This window comes from Culex quinquefasciatus, chromosome 1, assembly GCF_015732765.1.
Source record: "Culex quinquefasciatus strain JHB chromosome 1, VPISU_Cqui_1.0_pri_paternal, whole genome shotgun sequence".
In the NCBI taxonomy this organism is placed as follows: domain Eukaryota; kingdom Metazoa; phylum Arthropoda; class Insecta; order Diptera; family Culicidae; genus Culex; species Culex quinquefasciatus.
In genome coordinates this window covers 36,960,287-36,981,842 of record NC_051861.1, presented here as the reverse complement: position 1 = coordinate 36,981,842, position 21,556 = coordinate 36,960,287, and the positions used below count along the sequence as shown (strand labels likewise).

Sequence of the window (21,556 nt, the reverse complement as noted above, 5' to 3'; positions counted from 1 at the left end):
TAATCTGTTAAGTTAGTTCTAAAGTTCTAAAATTCTAAAGTTCAAGTTCAAGGTTCAAAATTCTAGGTTCTAAAATTCTAAAGATTCTAAAATTCTAAAATTCTAAAGTTCAAAAGGTTCTAAAGGATTCTAAAGTTCTAAGTTCTAAAATTCTAGGTTCTAAAATTCTAAAATTCTAAGTTAGTTCTAAAATTCTAAAATTCTAAATTCTAAGTTCTAGTTCTAAAATTCTAAATTAAAATTCTAAAATTCTAAAATTCAAAATTCTGAGTTCTAAAGATTCTAAAATTCAAAAACCCAGATTTCCAGTTTCTTAAATTTTCCAAGGTTTCCAAATTCCTAAATTTCTAATCCCAAATTCCCAAATTCAAAAATTCCCAAGGTTCTTAAATTCCCAATTCCCAAATTCACGTTCCCAAAATCCCAAATTCCAGGTTCCCAAGTGCCGTAATTCTCAAGGTTCATTCCCAAATTTCCAGTTCTAAAATTCCCAAGGTTCCCAGATTAACAAATTCACTAATTCCCCAGTTCCCGGTTTCCAAATTCCCATTTCCAGGTTCTCAATTATTAAATTCCCAGTGTCCTAAATTCTTCCATTTCCCATTCTCCCCCAAATTCTTAAATTCCTAATTCTCAGGTTCCTGATTCAAAATTTCCAAATTCCTAAATTTTTAATTTCCATTTTCAAATTCCCAGATTCCCAATTTCCTAAATTCCTAATTTCCCAAATTCCTAAATTCCCCAGGTTCTACTCAAGTTACCAAGTTCCCAGTTCCCAAATTGGTTCTAAGTTCCAAAATCCCAAATTCACAAATTCCCAAATTCTTGATTCCCAGTTCCAATCCTTCCGTTCCTAAATTTCTAAATTCCTAAATTCTCAAATTCTCAATTCCCAGGTTAAAATTCTAAATTCCCAGGTTCCCATTCATCAATTCCTAAATTCCTAAATTCCTATATTCCTAAATTCCTTAATTCCTAAATTCCTAAATTCCTAAATTCCTAAATTCCTAAATTCCTAAATTCCTAAATTCCTAAATTCTTAAATTCCCAAATTCCCAAATTCTAAAAATCCCAAATCCCAAATTCCCAAATTCACAAATTCTTAAATTTCCAAATTCCCAAATTCCTAAATTCCCAAATTACTAAATTCTAAAATTCCTAAATTCCCAAATTACTAAATTCTAAAATTCCTAAATTCCTATATTCCTAAATTCCTAAATTCCTAAATTCCTAAATTCCAAATTCCTAAATTTTTAAATTCCCAAATTCTCAAATTCCCAAATTCCCAAATTCCTATATTCATAAATTCTCAAATTCCTAAATTTCCAAATTCCCAAATTCCCAAATTCTTCAATTCTTAAATTCTCAAATTCCTAAATTCTCAAATTCCTAAATTCCTAAATTCTCAAATTCCTAAATTCCTAAATTCTCAAATTTCTAAATTCTCAAATTCTAAAATTCTTAAATTTCCAAATTCTCAAATTCCCAAATTCCCAAAATCCCAAATTCATAAATTCTCAGATTCACAAATTCCCAAATTCCCAAATTCCCAAATTTTTAAACTCCCAAATTCTTGAATTCACAAATTCCCAAATTTTTAAATTCCCAAATACTCAAATTCTCAAATTTCCAAATTCCGGAATTCCTTAATTCTCAAATTCCCAAATTCCTGAATTCCAAATTTCTTAATTTCCAAATTCTCAAACTCCCAAATTCCTGAATTCGCAAATTCCTAAGTTCCCAAATTCCCAAATCCCCAAATTTCCAACTTCACAAATTCCCACATTCCCAAATCCCAAAATTCTTCAATTCCCAAATTCTCAAATTCCCAAATTCCTAAATTCTCAATTTCCTAAATTCCTAAATTCCTAGATTCCTAAATTCCTAAATTCCTGAATTTCTAAATTCCCAAATTCCTAAATTCCTATATTCTCAAATTCCTAAATTCCCAAATTCCCAAATTCCTAAATTCTCAAATTCCCAAATTTCAAAATTCCCAAAATCCCAAATTCCCAAATTCCCAAATTCTTAAATTCCTAAATTCCTGAATTCCTTAATTCTTAAATTTCTAAATTCCTAAATTTCCAAATTCCCAAATGCCCAAATTTCAAATTCTCAAAATCCCGAATTCCCAAATCCCTAAATTCCTAAATTCTCAAATTCCTAAGTGCCTAAATTCCTAAATTCCTAAATTCCCAAATTCCTCAATTCCTTAATTCCTTAATCTCAAAATCCCACATTATCAGGTTCTTGAATTCCTAAATTTTCTTATTCCGATATTCCCAAATTTCTAACATAACATAATACCAAGTTCCTAAAATCTCAAATTCCCTTATTTTGATTCGGGATTCCCAGATTCAGAAAATCCCAAATTCCCAAAAACTCCACATTCTTAAATCCCCAGATTCCCATATTTCCTGATTGTCAAAACACTAATTTCTTGTATTCCCATATTCCAAACAAACACACACACACACAAAAATTAGTTTTTTAGTAATGATGTATTTTTTGCCTCAATAAATAAAAAAAACGAATCAACTGTTTTAACTGAACCTAAAGAAATATCCAACGGTCAATTCAAAAACCGATTAAACCTTTCGGGATGGCTGCGTGCTTTTTGTTTTGCCAGGCGTCACCAACCGTGACGACTCAAAATCGACAACATTGTTCTCGATTTTGTTGCAAATGTTACCGGACGACTGGTCGACAACATTCTGAAACGAATCTCAGAACGAATCGAGAACAATGTTTTCGATTTCCCAGACAGGATTTCTATCCGTGTATGTAAAATTGTCTGGAAAATCGATTCCCGTATTCGGTTTTTGAAAATTTTGAGGTTTAGAGCACTTTTCAAAAAAAAAGTTTCATTAAATGATTTTTGTATTGTTTAAGGTGAGTTGCTCCATCCTGCATTTTTCGTGAGTCTTTTTGTAACATCTTAGGCTATTTTCACAAAAATTTTGAACGAAAAAAAATCGTGGGCTCACCTTCAAATTTGACTTTTAAACATAAAAATCAAAAAATCTCATAAAAGTAGACTGTTTTTTTCTTTCAGTGTTTTTTTTCTCGGAAAGCCCGTCAAATTTCCTACAAGTTTGTCTTTGACCACTTTTTGATACGATGCAACGGCTTCGAGATACAGCAATATTTAAAAGTTACGAAATACAAAAATATTTAAAACACTTACGCCCTTCTCAAATGCCATTATCGAGTGTAACTGGCTCCATGTACACAAAAATGGCTTATATATGCCTAGGATAACATGTCTACAAAGTTTCATTGAAATCGGAGAGGGTCGAAAAAAAAGTACCTAATAAATTCCTGTTTTGAGCTGGAATTGCTCAGCCGCTGATTTGAAAACAGCCAAAACATAACAGTTTCTGTTTGCTTAATTATTTTGAACCCTCTACTGCCCAATTTTTTCGAATGTTTTTATTTTTCCAATTTTGAGCAACTTTTGGTTTGCGAAAAACTGTACTTCTCTTGTTTTATATTTTCCTTGTTTAAATGCTTAGAGGCATAGTCTGATACACTACATAAATTACTGCATACTTATTTTTACATGATTAGCCCAAGTAACATTTTTAAACCAACTAGCCATCACATAGTTTTATTGAGGTTTTATGGTAGCATCTTGATTGCTTTATAGTTTTATTTGGGCATTAACCGCAACCAATAAGCAAGAGTTAATTAATAGGTTCTAACAAGGTTTTATGCCTCGGTCAAATCAAAATCAAATTATTCGCTCTACAGCATTGCCTTGGCGTTCTCGATTACGAGATTCCTATTCGAAACTAGGTGTCCGAAGGCTTGATTGTTGAGGCAATTGCAAACCTTTTTTTACACCTTAGTTTCCATCCACCCCGGGATTCGAACTGACGACCTTTGGATTGTGAGTCCAACTGCTTACCAGCGACTCCACCAGGACAGGACCCAGGGAGACGACTCCTACACCTGGACTGAGCTAACGACCTAACCTTTTAAGGTTAGTCCGGGGCCAACATTTACTTCCCGTCCGACGGAAGGCGTGATCAGACAAATCTCGTCTCAAAATTTGCCACCGGGACCTTCTGGGATCGAACCCAGGCCGATAGGGTGAGAGGCAATCACGTTTACCCCTACACCACGGTCCCGTCCAAACATGTTTATAATTGGCAACAATTCACAAATCGTCCATTTAGCCCAAAAACGCCCATCTGCACTTGGCATGGTCGATGGTCTGAAACGCTATACTGCTTTTGTAGACGAATACCATCCAATCTGCATGCATCGCATCGCATAGCATAGAGTTGAAGAAGGGAGAGAATGGTAATGTTATTTTGTGCTAGTTTATTATATTTTCTTTCGCTCCTGAAACAGCTAACCTCTTCAGTGGCCAGAGTACCTGTCTATAAAATACGAAGCACTGCCAAGCAGCAGATTCACATGAAACGAACGTGGTGAAATACTACAGAGAATAAAAAAAAACGAGGAAAATTATTTGCATACAAGCAGGGGCAACCGGGGAAGATTCCAAGAAGAGTAGCTTGAATGGTACGAAAACAGAGAGACCAACCCTGCTAGACAACGGCAACGGCACTTGGGCCTTGGGAAAAAAAAAGATTGAAGTGCGAACCATGCAGCAGAAGCAGCAGAGTGTCGCCGGCGTGTTTGGCTGGAGATGAACCAAAGGAAGAATTGAGCTGTTTTGACTCTCTTTACTTGAAGAAGCGAACTGCATGCAGTTCAACAACACTTGGCGGAAGCCGGAAGTGGTTGATATGGACGGAAGGCGGAAATATCTGGGTTAACTGGATGGTAAATGGCACAACACGAAGGGGGGGTAAACAGAAAAGCAAAACAATGCAACAATGGCTGAAATGTGATTGACACAATCGAGCTGGGAGGCTGAAGGAATGGTTCGTTGAATTAGCTGCACGGGATTTGTTCTGGTTGATGGGTTAACCGTGGTGGAAATGGATCAGTGAGCAGTTGCGGGTTGATTGGATTGCTTTTTCATAGAACTTCAAAGTAAATGTCGTTTGATTGTAGCTACTCGAGCAGGGTTAATTCCGTGGGAAAGAGCTGGGTAAACCTCATCGCAGCTGTAATACCATGATTTGGTAATTATGTTTAACATTGTTGAAACTATCCGATATAAAAACTAGCCGATTTCGGTACATTATTCGACCATAACGCGATTAAAAAGCTGAAAATATAACTCAACAGGCCAACTTCACCGCCGCCACCACCATTGCCAGCACTTAGCACCGGTATTAGTAGGTCTTTAATCTCCCGTCACAGACGGAATATCGACCTTGGGCCCATTCCGGAAAAGGTCTCTATAGAGATGTAGTAAACAAATCCTTTTTTTTTATTCGTGCAGCCATCTTGAAGATGGGAACTGCAAATGTCGTCAAACGACCAACCACTGCAAATTTCCAAACCAGACTGAAGTACTGGCCCTGATCATTCCAGGATCATTTCAAGAGCGTACACACAAATACGGTTCTCTTTTTTTTTATTTGTTTTTAGAGCGTAACCGACCCGACGCTCATCACTTGCGCCCGCCGTGCATACATCGCAGCAATCGATGACTTCGTTCGTTGTCTTCGTTGTCGCGCTCTCTCTCTCTCTCTTTTCATTGCCAGCGCTTCGCGTTGCGCAGACAGACAAGCTCAACCTGGTCGACGCACACACACTAGGACGGTCACTCACGAGGTTGTCCTCGTTTTGTGTGCGTCGTCGTTGCATCTCACAATCAAATTTCGACTCCAACATTTTAAATGGCCAAATATAATTTGTATCACTCATTTGCCGAAGAATAATTCAATCGCAGATGTAATTTTGCATAATATTGCCTATCCTCGTCTCATTCTCTACATTCGCCCCCTTCTCTACTCTTTTCTGTTTCTTTTAATGGTTTCTTTAGAAATAACTAATATTTTCATTTGAAGTGACAAAAGTTTACAAGTTATTTAAACTTTTCTCCATTATAATGCGTAATAACGTTTCTCTCATCAAAGCAGCTGTTTTTTTTTTAGTACTCATAACTCCTCACTCATTTCCGTGTACGTACATGTAATACCTATTCTTTTCCTGTTCCTAAATTTTAATACAAGAGTTGCAAATTGCTTTCTTTTTTTGAATTTGTCTTCCTTCGGCGTACATGTCAACTAATAAATTAATTAATAAATTCTCAACGTTTTTCTCTGCTGTTGTTCCTGTTGGAAATTCAGATGAGTTCGTTTATCAAACCCGCAATATATATATATTTTTATAAGTGAACTATCAGTTCTTTTATTTTTTTTTCGCTCTCCTATTTTAATTTCCTGATTCTTTTGAAATTTTGAAATTATTTTCAAATTCGTTCAAACTCATTCAGACAATCACTTTCTATTCAATTTTCTCCAAAAATGTAGTCAATTAATCCAAAGCTAACGTTGTAACTTTTTCTCTTGAAACCTTCTTCATTCAAGTTATTTTGCTCTTTCTCTTTCTTGACCAGAAATCAATTCTTTTGTTTTCTCTAAAAATTCAGTTCAATGATCGAATAAAGACGTTTAGTTTTATAAGCTACCATTCCATTTCTCTGAAGCAATTAGCAGTTTAAGAATTATTTCGAATTATCTTGCACTTTTCTTTATTTGAGAAAAAATATCCATTCCTTTTTCAGTTCAAAACAATCCAAAGATTTAAAATTGATTTTCTTTCTTTGTTTTGAATAAAAGCGCTCATTTTATTTTTAACCAAAAACTTGGAATTTGGTCTTCGGTCCTTTTTCTCTAATAAATACCGTTTTGCTTTTTTGAATTTATTAAGAAAATATAATTTCTTCTAATTCCTAAAAAAAATCAATTCAATGACCAATAAAAAGCATAAAAAAAACCAAGCTACCGTTTCTAACGTTGTTTTCTTTAACTTGCGTTAAAACGTTAAATAATCAGAAATTATAGGAACCATATAATTTTTTCTTGTGAAAAACATTTTCAATCCAATTTTAAAAAATCTTTCAGATATTCTTGAAAAAAAAATACTTCCATTTAAGTTCCATTTTTGTTTTGCCTTTTTTGAATAATAATTATCTTATTTTATTTCCGCTGGAAATTCAGTTCGATGACAAATAAATGGCTCGTTATTCTCCAAGCTACCCTTTTTCTACATTTTTTTCTTAAACACTCAGAAAGTTTATGAATCATGTAAAAACGTTTGCCTTTTTCTTTCCTTTTGTTTAAAGGAAAAAATCAATTCCAAGACGTTCTAAATTATTCCATTTTTTCTCTTTTCTTGAAAAACTTACTTAACTTTGATTAAATTCTCTCCAGAAACTCGGTTTAATGATCATTTCAAAACATTAAATTTACATTTTTTTATTAAACTGACAGAAACCTTATTCCATCCACGGTATTTCGCTCCTTTTCTGAGAAAAAAATACTTAACCAGTTTCTTACAGAAATATAGTTAAATTATTAAATCTAAGGCATGTAGATTTCCATGTCTTAACATTTACTTCATAAAATGTCAGAGATATGATATCAATTCCAAATAATTTCATAGTTTTCTTTCCATGAAAAAATCACTTCTTTTTTATAATGAATTATTCATTTCAGAAACTTACATCACAATTCTTAACTATTCGTTTCTCTTTTCTTAATATTATGTCTGAATATTCTGTCTTTTTTTAATATATATATATATTTTTATGATTTTCTCAAGTCATTTAAACTTGTTTTGCTCTTTTTATTTTCTTCTTGAGAAAATTTGTTTCTATTTAGAAAACCCGCCAGATTGGGTCCGTTCATTCAACGATTTTGGAAGAAGAAGATGATAACTAACTTGTTCACTGTATTAATTTACTGTCTTGCTTAGTTGCTATTTCTTCTTTTTTTTTTTGTTTAATTTATAGTTTTGCAGTTGCATTTCTGTGATTGACCACAAAAAAAAACTCTCTACTCTATCGTTTGAGTCTCACTTATCTGATCATCTTCATAATTTGAATTTAATCTCGGTCACTATTTGTAATGCACCAAACAATTCTTTCAATCTTTCTTATCGGCAATTCACCTAAAATTTCTTGTGTTTTTTTTTCTCCATCTTCTCTCATTATCAGGGATTAAATAATCGCAAAAAAATCAAATTCGCTTGCGAACTTTCTTCACCCGCGAAAGAGAGAGGAGGCATATCACGCAAAAGAAAATCGCTTCCGAAATTCCCCACAATATTAATCTGCTTATGATTTTTTTCTTGTGAATTTCCTTGTCAGCACCACTTAATAATATTTATTTCACTTTGTTTACACACATTGCCCTTCTACAAAATGTGACAGATAATTTTTCGACGTGAGACGTTACACTTGCAAATGTAATCAAGATGATGATTCGTTTTTTTAGATTCTTTTTACCGATCTTTCGTGCGCGAGAGAAGAGAGCCAGGCTCCCTTCGGATTTTTTTTTCTCTTGATGAACGTCCAGATATTTTTTTTGATGATGATTATTCCATCGCTGCTCATTATATTTGATAAGAATCGTTTAATTTTACAAATTCATATCACCTTTCGATTTCACACATGAATTTACTGAGCTACATTTCACCTGTCTGAATTTTACTTAAATTTGATTTTTTTTTTTAATTTGTTATCTGAACCAACTTGTGATTGACCAACAACAAAAAAACGCTTTAACTTTCCTCTTTTGTTTCATTCTCATTCATGTGATTTGAAATTTCTTGTTGTTTTTTTTCTCCATCTCCTACCATAATATTTGATAAGAATTTTATATTTTACAAAATCTTATCACCTTAGTGGATTTAATTCTTCAACTTTTACTTACTGATGTGCTTAGCTCATTTTTTTTTTTGCTTTTTTCCCAGTCAACCAGATTGTAAACAACCACCAACATATTTCAAAACATTTTAACTCTCCTCTCATCTCTTATTCTCTTAACTTTCCTCTTTTGTTTCATTCTCATTCATTTGATTCGAAATTTCTTGTTGTTTTTTTTTTCTCCATCTCCTACCATAATATTTGATAAGAATTTTATATTTTACAAAATCTTATCACCTTAGTGGATTTAATTCTTCAACTTTTACTTACTGATGTGCTTAGCTCATTTTTTTTGCTTTTATTTCCAGTCAACCAGATTGTGAACAACCACCAACATATTTAAAAAAAATTAACTCTCCTCTCATCTCTTATTCTCTTAACTTTCCTCTTTTGTTTTATTCTCATTCATTTGATTTGAAATTTCTTGTTGTTTTTTTTTTCTCCATCTCCTACCATAATATTTGATATGAATTTGATATTTTACAAAATCTTATCAACTTAGTGGATTTAATTCTTCAACTTTTACTTACTGATGTGCTTAGCTCATTTTTTTGCTTTTTTTCCAGTCAACCAGGTTGTGAACAACCACCAACATATTTTAAAACATTTTAACTCTCCTCTCATCAGTTATTCTCTTAACTTTCCTCTTTTGTTTCATTCTCATTCATGTGATTTGAAATTTCTTGTTGTTTTTTCTCCATCTCCTACCATAATATTTGATAAGAATTTTATATTTTACAAAATCTTATCAACTTAGTGGGTTTAATTCTTCAACTTTTACTTACTGATGTGCTTAGCAATTTTTTTCTTTTTTTGCTTTTTTTCCCAGTCAACCAGGTTGTGAACAACCACCAACATATTTTAAAAAATTTTAACTCTCCTCTCATCAGTTATTCTCTTAACTTTCCTCTTTTGTTTCATTCTCATTCATGTGATTTGAAATTTCTTGTTGTTTTTTCTCCATCTCCTACCATAATATTTGATAAGAATTTTATATTTTACAAAATCTTATCACCTTAGTGGATTTAATTCTTCAACTTTTACTTACTGATGTGCTTAGCAATTTTTTTCTGCTTTTTTCAGTCAACCAGATTGTGAACAACCACCAACATATTTTAAAACATTTTAACTCTCCCCTCATCTCTTATTCTCTCTTATTTTGATTTTCTTAATAATTTGTATTTTGTTTTCTCATCTTCATGGATTATTTCAGCCACTTCATAAACATTTTTGCTTCTCTTTATTTATTTATTTTTCCCTCCCATATTATATTTGATAAGAACTCATTGTTTTTTTTTTGCAAGTTCTTATCACCTTTATAGATTGAACTGTTTAGTTTGCATGAACGTTTTTTTCAGCTGTTTCAACGTTTTTTTTATTTTGTATCATCTCTTTTCCATAATTTCTCTGAATTAAATTGCATCTTTGTCTCGCACCAAACTTTTCGTTAATGTTTATTTTGATTTTAGCAAGTATATCAACGAAACACCATGTAACTTGTGCAATTCATGATGCATCTTCCTGATCGCCGTTTTGCTTTCTTTTCCATGAAATTAATCTCAGTGATTAATTTATGACCTTTATTCGAATTTGACCGGTGTAATTCGGACCCAATTAAAATCCAACAGGCTCAATAGTCGGGCCTTTCGAGCATCATTATTTTTCTTTTTTTTAATGAATTTTCAACTATCACAGATTCAAGTGGTTGAGGCATACGTCAACATTATTTCTTTTTTTTTGTAAAGTTGAGGCGTTCGTCAACTGTTTTTTTTAATTGTTTATTATAAGTTCAGTTGAGGCATTCGTCAACTTTCGTTGTTATAATTAGTTCAGTTGAGGCGTTCGTCAACTGTTATTGTTAGTCCAGTTGAGGCGTTCGTCAACTGACTTTATATCACTCTATCATTCAACAACTTTTCATTAAAATCCTAACCCAACTTACCCACCAACTGCGCCATGTAGTAAACAAATCCTTTTTTTTTATTCGTGCAGCCATCTTGAAGATGGGAACTGCAAATGTCGTCAAACGACCAACCACTGCAAATTTCCAAACCAGACTGAAGTACTGGCCCTGATCATTCCAGGATCATTTCAAGAGCGTACACACAAATACGGTTCTCTTTTTTTTTATTTGTTTTTAGAGCGTAACCGACCCGACGCTCATCACTTGCGCCCGCCGTGCATACATCGCAGCAATCGATGACTTCGTTCGTTGTCTTCGTTGTCGCGCGCTCTCTCTCTCTCTTTTCATTGCCAGCGCTTCGCGTTGCGCAGACAGACAAGCTCAACCTGGTCGACGCACACACACTAGGACGGTCACTCACGAGGTTGTCCTCGTTTTGTGTGCGTCGTCGTTGCATCTCACAATCAAATTTCGACTCCAACATTTTAAATGGCCAAATATAATTTGTATCACTCATTTGCCGAAGAATAATTCAATCGCAGATGTAATTTTGCATAATATTGCCTATCCTCGTCTCATTCTCTACAAGAGACATAAAAACCGGTCCCATCGCAACGCCAAGCCAACCTAAGAGTTCATTCCGAGCTTCGCGACATACCTGGCGTGAGATTTTGTTTTTTCTCCTTTTTGTGGGGACCCCGCAAATGGCGGCCGGCGCCAACGACGACGGGGCCGGGGTCGTAAAAATCTGCTCAAGATCCATAAAACGCTGTAACCCCTCGATTTATCGCGGATTTTTATTTCCTCAACAAATGTCATCGCCACCACCGCCCCGAACTCCCGGAGTTTGGAGGAAAACGTTTCCCGAGTCTGTGCGAGTTCGCGCAAGTTGGGAGGTCGTCGATTCATCAAAGATTTAGAGGCTGGTGCCGGTGTCGTATAGCAGCGAAAGTGAGCAAACGACGCGAAACGATCCATTCATGAGCCGTGTGCGACAGGGCGGGATTAAGGGACGGGGTTTCGCTGCTGGTGTGGAGATTTTGTACCGCTTGAAATATGTATTGTTGTATCATACACGTGAATGGACTTTTGAAAGATTGCGCATTTTATTTGGAAAAAGAGATAAGGATAGATTCCGTTCAGAAAATAATAAAACTAAATTAAACTTCAAAATTTACATCTTTCAGGTGTAACTCCTGGTTTCTTCATAGATTAAGGTAAAATTATATTTAAAGAGGGAAGTAACACCATATAAAATATCCTCTTTATATAGATGAATGGAGAACCTTTTTATTGTATTTTTTTGTAAATAGATGACCATTTCAACAGGCTTGGCCAAATGGTTACGAAAATTTTCCACAATTTTATTCTTATACTTTGTTGATAGGACTGTTTGTTGTCATGAAACAGTCTCTTTAGTTTTAAATTAAGTGATTTTTTTTCTCCAGTGTCATTGAATAAGCCCTAGTTTTGAAAATCATGATGTCTCGTTTTTTAGATAGATTTTCAATGTTCAAATACCCAGCTTTTGTGAAATTGTCTATTCTTTTCCATAATGTAAGATCAGTTCGGGAATCAAAACGACTAAATAAAATCTTTTCTTTGTACAATTTGTCATGAAACTACAGCAACAGACTGCCCGGATACAAATTCGAGCTTAAACCATTGCTAATTGCTTAGAGTAGCGATTAATTCCCCTAAAGGTTCCCAATATTATTTTTTAAATCTTCTGTCATATTACACCATGACATTTTAAAACATTTTCGAATCAATCACATTGTAGAGAACAGTTTTCTGAACAATTTCCAAAAAAAGTACCAATTTTGGTTCAATATAAGCAGATATATACCAAGTTTCGTAAAATAAAAAGTGACTTTTTTTCAAAATGTCTGGAATTAATTCCTATTCAAACAATGAACACCGCCTACTGAGTTTTGCCTTCCTCACTGAGGCAAGGCTATAATCCTGCTCTAAAATTGAACTTTTTATTTAAAGCTTGTAAACCCACCTTGATGTATACATATCGACTCAGAATCGAAAACTGAACAAATGTCTGTGTGTATGTGTGTGTGTGTATGTGACCAATAATGTCACTCAGTTTTCTCAGCACTGGCTAAACCGATTTTGACCAAACCAGTCGCATTCAATTTGGTTTAGGGTCCCATAAGGTGCTATTGAATTGTTTGAAGTTTCGATAAGTAGTTCAAAAGTTATGTATAAAAATGTGTTTTCGCATATTTTCGGTAGTTGAATAAATGGCAGTAAACTGAACCAAACATCATCATGTTATACATCGTAAGTAAGGTGATTGAAAGACCTTTTCAACGAGTCTAAAACATTGAAAATCTGGCAACTCTGTCTCAGGTTCTGACCACTTAAGTGATATTTTTGTACTTTTTTGTAGCCGGATTTCACTTAAATGTATGTAAACAATGTCCGGATCTATTATCCGACCCATCGTTGGTAAGGTAATTGAAAGACCTTTCCAACGAATCCAAAACATTGATAATCTGGCAACCCTGTCTCGAGTTCTGACCATTTAACCCTCTACAACCTAACCCCGCCTTTAGACGGGCTTCGATCTAAAAAATCTACAAAAATCCATTTTTCAACCAATTTTTGATCTTTAAAAAGCATTGGAAAGAAAAACTCTTAAAATTTTTGAAAATTTATGGGCTGGAAGTTTTACTTGTTTTATGTGACTTTGCCAATGTTTTTAAAAATGTAATTTTTCTAGGGGTCAACTTTGGCTGTGTTTTTAACCAACATTTCCTATAATTTAAGCAAAAAGAAGAATGCAGTAATTTTTGTAGTGTCCCAGACTATGCCTCTACGCATTTTATTGCAATTTAAATGATGACGGTGCTATTCTATAGCAGAAAATGTGAAAAACAAGCAAAAAATTGAAAAAGTGACTGTAAAAACGTGGAAAAAATAGATAGGCAAAATGTAAATATATTAGGTAATACTACAAAAAAAAAAAAAACAAACATAAACATAACAAGATAAATGCAAATTAAAATACTAAAAATAAAACAAGAAAAACATAAAACAAGAAAAGTAAAGTTTTCCGTAGAACAAAAGTTGCTCAAAATAACCTCCTGAACACGGGAAAAATAAAAAAAATGAAAAAAAAAAAACAATTTGGGCAGTAGAGGGTTAAGTGATATTTTTGTACTTTTTTTGTAGTCGGATCTCACTTTAATGTATGTAAACATATCCGGATCCATCATCCGACCCACCGATGGTTAGGTAATCGAAAGACCTTTCCAACGAGTCCAAAAGATTGGAGATCTGGCAACCCTGTCTCGAGCTATGACCACTTATGAGCCCTTGAGTGATATGTGTGTTTTTTTTTGTATTCCGGAACTAACGAAATTAGACGAAATTTGTGTCCAAACCCATCATATCACATATCACCCATTGTTGGAAAAGAGTGAGGAAGGCACCAACCACATAGGTGGATTAAGTTAGTTTTTAATGATTCTAATAAAATAATTTCAATAAATTTCATCAACATTTTAAATACATTTCAACTATATAGTTTTAACGACATCCAGGCAAAATTCCGACATTTGAAAAAAAATTACCTAAAATTTATATGTATTTTGTTAAATAGCTTATAAACTTTGTTAACTAAATATAAACATTGTTTTTTGCCTTCCTCACTCCTCCTCCTCCTCCTGCTCTAAAAATAAACTTTTTATTAAAAGATCAAAGACCCACCTTCGTGTGTAAATATCGACTCAGAATCTAAAACTGAACAAATGTCTGTGTGTGTATGTATGTTTGTGTGTATGTATGTATGTGGCCAAAATCCTCACTGAGTTTTCTCAGCACAGGCTGAACCGATTTTGACCAAACCAGTTGCATTCAACTTGGATTAGGGTCCCATGCATAGCTGTTGAATTGTTTGAAGTTTCCATAACTAGTTCAAAAGTTATGTATAAAAATTTATTTTCACATGTATCCGAATCTCATTTATATGCATGTAAACGATGTCCGGATCCATCATCCGACACATCGTTGGTTAGGTATTTGAAAGACCTTTCCAAAGAGTCCTCAACATTAAAGATCTGGCAACCCTGTCTCGAGTTATGACCACTTAAGTGATATTTATGTAATTTTTGAAGCTGGATCTCAATTAACTGTATGTAAACGATGTCCGGATCCACCATCCAACCCATCGTTGGTTATGTAATCAAAAGAACATTCCAACGAGTCCAAAACATTGAAGAACTGGGAACCCTGTATTGAGTTATTACCACTGAAGTTACAGCTGTGTTCTTATTTTTCTGGATCTAAAAAAAAAAAAAACAGCTGAAGTATGTGTCCAAACCACTCATATTAGCCATTGTTGGTAAAAAGTGAGGAAGGCATCAACCACATAGGTGGATTAAGTTAGTTTTTTTTCTTTAAAACTAGGTATATCAGCTACTTGAATGATGGTACATTTAACGTACAAACAAAGTTTGAACATCAACATCTTAAATATGATTTAAACAAGAAAACTTATGACTATCACAGTCACCCCGGAATTTAAACTAAGAGTTTTTAAGGTAACTATTTTTATAAACACTATTGAAACAACTTTTTTTCCAATATAGTGCATGGACTTTGTGTGGCCTACCCCAGTACATGTTTTAAAAATAATAATCTTGAGTTAAACCTTACCTATTGGAAAATATTCCAAAAACCAACAGAAATCCTATCAAAGTCACCCCGGTTTACGGTACCGTTATTTTAATAAAAAAATAACACTCCCATAGTTTTATCCTATGTTATTTTTGAAATCTGTAGTGATGAGTTAATCACTTACCCTCTTACGAGAGTGGGTCGATCACGAATTCCGTCAAATGGGAAAGTAAAATTTAGGTCCGGCTTAAATGTAAGGTCAGGTCGGTAGGCTTTTGAGCAATTCTCTACGAAGTTGGTCTTTTTTCTTAAATTTTTTTTTGTATTTTTTAATCCAACTGAAACGTTTTTGGTGCCTTCGGTATGCCCAAAGAAGCCATTTTGCATCATTAGTTTGTCCATATAATTTTCCATACAAATTTGGCAGCTGGCCATACAAAAATGATGTATGAAAATTCAAAAATCTGTATCTTTTGAAGGAATTTTTTGATCAATTTGGTGTCTTCGGCCAAGTTGTTAGGTATGGATATGGACTACACTGAAAAAAATGATACACGGTAAAAAAAAATTTGGTGATTATTTATTTAACTTTTTGTCACTAAAACTTGATTTGCAAAAAAACACTATTTTTATTTTTTTATATGTTTTAGAGGACATGAAATGCCAACTTTTCTGAAATTTCCAGATTGTGCAAAAAACCTTTGAGCGAGTTATGAATTTTTGGATCAATACTGATTTTTTCAAAAAATCGAAAAATTGGTCACAAAAATTTTTCAACTTCATTTTTCGATGTAAAATCAAACTTGCAATCGAAAAATACTTTAGTGGAATTTTGATAAAGTGTACCGTTTTCAAGTTAAATTCATTTTTAGGTGACTTTTTTGAAAATAGTTTCAATTTTTAATTTTTTTAATTAGTGCACATGTTTGCCCACCTTTGAAAAAAATATTTTTGAAAAGCTGAGAAAATTCTCTATATTTTGCATTTTTTAACTTTGTTGATACGACCCTTAGTTGCTGAGATATTGCCATGCAAAGGTTTAAAAACAGGAAAATTGATGTTTTCTAAGTCCCACCCACAAACAACACATCATTTTCTAATGTCAGTATCTCAGCAACTAATGGTCTGATTTTCAATGTTAAAATATGAAACATTCGTGAAATTTTCATAATTTTTAAAACAAAGAATAACATTTTAAAAGGGTGTAATATTGAATGTTTGGCCCTTTTGAAATGTTAGTCTTGGTTTAAAAAATTTGAAAATATTTCTTTCGAAAAGATCGAAAAATTTCACGAATGTTTCATATTTTAACATTGAAAATTGGACCATTAGTTGCTGAGATATCGACATTAGAAAATGATGTGTTGTTTGGGTGGGACTTAGAAATTATCAATTTTTCTGTTTTTAAACCTTTGCATGGCAATATCTCAGCAACTAAGGGTCGTATCAACAAAGTTCAAAAATGCGAAATATAGAGAATTTTCTCAACTTTTCAAAAAAATTTTTTTTCAAGTGTGGGCAAACATGTGCACTAATTTAAAAAAATGAAAAATTGCGACTATTTTCAAAAAAGTCACTTAAAAATGGATTTAACTTGAAAACGGTGCACTTTATCAAAATTCCACTAAAGTACTTTTCGATTGCAAATTTGATTTTACATCGGAAAATGAAGTTGAAAAATTTTTGCGACCAATTTTTCGATTTTTTGAAAAAAATAGTATTGATTCAAAAAATCATAACTCGCTCAAAGATTTTTTGCACAATCTGAAAATTTCTCTAAAGTTGGCATTTGATGCCATTCCTCTGAAACATATCAAAAAATGAAAAAAAAGTAGTGTTTTTTTTTGCAAATCAAGTTTTAGTGACAAAAAGTTAAATATAAAATCACCAAAAAAAATTTTTACCGTGTCATCATTTTTTTTCAGTGTAGTCCATATCAATACCTACAACTTTGCCGAAGGCACCAAATCGATCAAAAAATTCCTTCAAAAGATACAGATTTTTGAATTTTAATATATCATTTTTGTATGGCCAGCTGCCAAATTTGTATGGAAAATTATATGGACAAACTAATGATGCAAAATGGCTTTCTGGGCATACCGAAGGCACCAAAAAAGTTTCAGTCGGATTAAAAAATGCAAAAAAAAATGAATGACCGAAATCTGAGAGAACTGATTTTTAATTAATAATGTTGATGTTCTGTTTAGATTTTTTTTTGCATTTGTCTTTAGTTTAGAATATATTAAATTGTCTAATGTATGAATAAACAGCACGCTGTAAAAAATACATATCTGCAGTTTAATTTTCAATTTTACTTTTTAAGTATTTTGATACCGCCGTGAGTGAGGGTTTTTTTTTCAAAACACTCAAAAAGCAAAAAAATAGTTTTTGAACTTAAAAAAATTGTTTGAGCGTGGTTCATTTGTTGAAATTTGTTCTTTACCAAATTTTAAATCAAACTCTCAAAGGAGTGTTAAAAAGGTTAAAACATCGATTCTTGTGAAATAAATTTACATTTGCATTCATTTTGTTATTCCATCTCAAATCCAAATCCATCCCTGAGCCCCAAAGTCAAGGCCATCCTCGTTAAAAAAGCCCGGCTAGCCAGCCAACCGTTCTTTTACGGGCCCCATCATAAGCCTTCTAATCTTGCGTTCCGTCTTTTTTTTAACGACATTCCGAGCAAATTAAAAGTCACGCACATGCGACTCAAAGTGTCGCCTTTTGCGCCAAAATCCTGCACACCTGCTTGTGCAAGCGTCACTTTGTTAGTGTTGATATGCACGGAGGGGGAAAAAAACTGCTCGACTGCTTGATTTTAATTTTATTTCATTTTTAATAAACAAAGAACAACCACTCACCTTTCATCTGCGCTGAGAAAGTGCTTCGGGAACGTTATGTTCTCCGGGCTAATCACTGGATAGCTGCCAGCTTTTAAGTGTAACGTAATGTCGTTCGGTTGACACACGCGTTCTGTTTTTGGGAGTAAAAAAAGTAGAGGCAAATGAAATTATCACTTTGTTTTTGGTACCGTAGGGTGGGGAAGATGCAGCTCTTGAGGTGCAGTAGGTTAGGGAGGATACTGGTTCTGGGACAAGAAAAGTAGCATTGATTTGGGGTAAAAACTGGAATCGATTGGAATAGGAGAACATATCTGATGTTGAGGGAGAGAGCCAAGATTTATACTGACAGGTCTAATCTTGCACATAAATTACCTTTTTGCAATTCCGTCGTGAAACTACTTACTTTTCCTGTCATTCTTGAACGACAAAATAGCCTACTTTTCTGTACCAAAATTACACAGAAAAAAAAATGTAAATTTACCCAACACTGAAACCATGTTTTCAATGTAAACATGCTCAATGTAAATTTGAAATTCATTGTAAAAAGTTATATTGCATTTAAAGAGCCTTCATGTAAAATTAGATTGAACGTATCTTATGAATCTCATGCGAATAGATTTTTTATTCCTGTCAAATGATGAATTTGAAAATCTGAAAAGCATGTATTTGAATATTAAATGTAAAATTTGCTCAATGTAAATGTTTTTAAAAGCGTAAATTTCAATTCAAAGAGATTGTTGTTGCCAATGACAGTTCATTTTTCATGATGCTTCCGAGGAAGAGTGCAGGAATGTTTTGAAGTTTTCTTAATTATAAAAGTGGTGTGTTTAGTGATTGGAGATTGAAGTAAATGACGATTGTTTACGATTGACGAACACGTCGATTGTTTACGATTGGAATTATCAAGCTGGTAAGTTGAGGCGTTCATTTGCGGGTGCCGTCAGGAGCAGCACCAAATTTTAAAGATCTTGAAAATTATATCAGTAAATTATATTATATTAGAAATTGTGATTGCACTTACAGAATAATAATTAAAAGCTGGTACAACTGTTGTTGCTGCGGCGTCGCAAAGATCTGGCGGGGCGGGTTGCCGGAAAGTCTGCCGGAAGCGGCTGCTGACAATCTTTGCTGGGGCGTTGCGCCTGCGGCTGCGGCTGCGGCGGCGGGTACTTAGGAATGTCCGTTTTCCAATCTCGACCGACTGGATGGTGGCGTTCGCAGGCGGATTGTACGGGAACATGGCTTCTTCGAATCCCCGTACGAATCGTGGTGATCGTTGTAGGGCGATTGCTGTTGATGGAGCTGCTGCTGTTGGATCTGCTGCGGCTGCGGTTGAGCCTGCTGGATCGGGGCCTGCTGTTGGGGAAGATGCGGCGGAGGCTGCTGCGGAATCATCTGAGCTGGTTCGAACGCTGCTGAACCGGTCGCTGGTCCAACATTCGCTCCGGAACTCCACCTACTGGTAAAACAATTGCGTTGTTCATCTTGTTGCTCTGGACACTTCCGGACAGCGCTCCTGCACTGTTGCTGTGCACGACCTGACCTCCGGCAACACCTCCCGGACCAACCATCGGCAAACCACCTTCGTTGGTTGGTCTTGTTCCTGGTCTGGTTCTTGAACTGCAGCGACGTGGTCACCTTGCAGTCACTAACTCTACGATCCTTCTCCTTGCTACTCCTCTGGTTCAACAGCTTGTTCTTGTTATTATTGTTCGCCATCCTGTCCGAGCTGTACCGACTTCCGTCGTTACGACCATCCCGATACTGACCATCGTGCTGCTGCACCTGTTGATCGTACTCCCTCTCCATGCCACCACGATCGTGATCAACCCGACGCTGGTCAGCCGGCGGCCTCGGACGACCTCCACCGGTCCGCTCATCGATCGCTCACCGGGACTGCCGACTGGCGCGGTGCATTTTTTGGCTAGAGCGCGGCTTGCCAACGCTGCCACTGCTGTTGAGGCTGTTGGTTGTTGTTGCTGCTGTTGTTCATGCCGCCGACGCCACCGCCCAGCTCGGAGAATTCCTCCGGCCGCGGGAGAGACTTGCGCGGACGTGTGTGCTTTTTCACGTTGTTCGACTTGGAGTACACGTCCTCGTCCTCCCAGTTGCGAGTGTACTTGTTGGGACCGCGGCTGGAGGGGAATTTCAGTTTTAAAAATAACACTTTACAACAAACCTCCTTCCAAAATACTCACGTATAACGCCTTCTCCTGCGCACCCTCGGCGGACCATCCTCGCTCCTGATGTCGTATCAATTCCGCTCGCGAATTGCCACTTCCGAATCGTCTTCGAAGCCATCGACTTTTCCACTCCCTTCCGTTCCGTCCTGCAGTTTTTTTTTATCTTATGTAATCTGTCAGTTTGGCATGCCGTGCATGGCGTGCACGTTTGATGAGAAGACTATAGTTGACCCACTCCAGTCGGGTTTCCTTCAGTATAACAGTTTTGATTCAAACGTTTCGCGCGATTTTGTTAACAGATATATTTTAATAGAACGTTACAACCGAGGTTACAACTTTTAGTAAAGCTGGTACAAATATTATTTAAACTTTTTGTCTAGTCAACTCAATCAGAATTCTGAAACGACTGAAACAATTAGAATCGTTTACGAAATACGTTTCAAACTAAACAACCGGTTCCATCTACGCACCGGTTGTTGCGGTTGAAACGGAATTCGTTAACGATTCGAATTTAATTCCGTTTCAGAATTCCGATTGAGTTGATATCAATGTATTTGTGAAAATAATTTAATACTTTTGGTTCACGTCTTTTCCGATATGTGTTCCCAAAATTCATAATTTATAAAAATATTTCGAAAGCCATAAATAAACGTGAGTCTACAATCGATTTATAAAGTTTTTTTGATCAACAACATGGAAATAATTTTGTTTGTCGCTCGATTTTTTGAGTAAATTTTGAGGGGATTGGGGGACCAAAACTTGAAATTAATTTGCAGAGGCCTTAGAATTATCTTATACACGGTGTGTTTGTCCAGAAACATTAAGATACAAAAAATCGACAAGTCTCATATTTGGCACCATGAAAGATGAGATCTTTCCTTACATTTTGCGGTGTGAATCAAAGTATTTCATAGAGGTTATAGGGCATTTTTTTTTCAATTTTGAAATTTTGAAAATTTTCTGAAAATCGGTAGATTTACGTACATTTCTATCAAAGTTCTTATGAATAAACTTTGAGATACTCTAAACTACATATTTGAGCAATGTTTGATTTACAATTTAAGTTTCCGTATTGCCCAATAATAAGAAGGTTTAAAATATGAGATTTATAAATAAAACAACTTAATTTTAATTGGGTTTTGAGGCAACCATGGGAAAATATCAAATAAAGTTTATTTTATCAAAAATCTTT

General features: G+C 34.7%; 2 protein-coding genes across 5 annotated transcripts in view; both read right to left on the bottom strand.

The window, feature by feature from the left end:
- Positions 1-21,556, bottom strand: part of LOC6048394 — a 242,647-nt gene that overhangs the window by 24,528 nt on the left and 196,563 nt on the right. For all 4 annotated transcript variants that reach the window (XM_038249625.1, XM_038249631.1, XM_038249638.1 and 1 more), the window contains one exon: positions 18,200-18,311. In XM_038249625.1, the coding sequence (XP_038105553.1) occupies positions 18,200-18,311 (112 nt within the window). The remainder of the gene's footprint in view (positions 1-18,199; positions 18,312-21,556) is intronic.
- Positions 19,184-20,632, bottom strand: LOC6053951 (ATP-dependent RNA helicase ddx46). The gene is made up of 2 exons (XM_038249658.1): positions 20,380-20,632; positions 19,184-20,316 (listed from the first exon to the last, which is right to left on the bottom strand). The coding sequence occupies exon 2, from the start codon at positions 19,988-19,990 to the stop codon at positions 19,352-19,354; it is 639 nt and encodes a 212-aa protein (XP_038105586.1). The 5' UTR covers positions 19,991-20,316; positions 20,380-20,632; the 3' UTR covers positions 19,184-19,351.

Excerpts from the sequence above, each read along its gene's own strand:
- LOC6053951 (XM_038249658.1), bottom strand. The coding sequence starts at position 19,990 with ATGGAGAGGGAGTACGATCAACAGGTGCAGCAGCACGATGGTCAGTAT.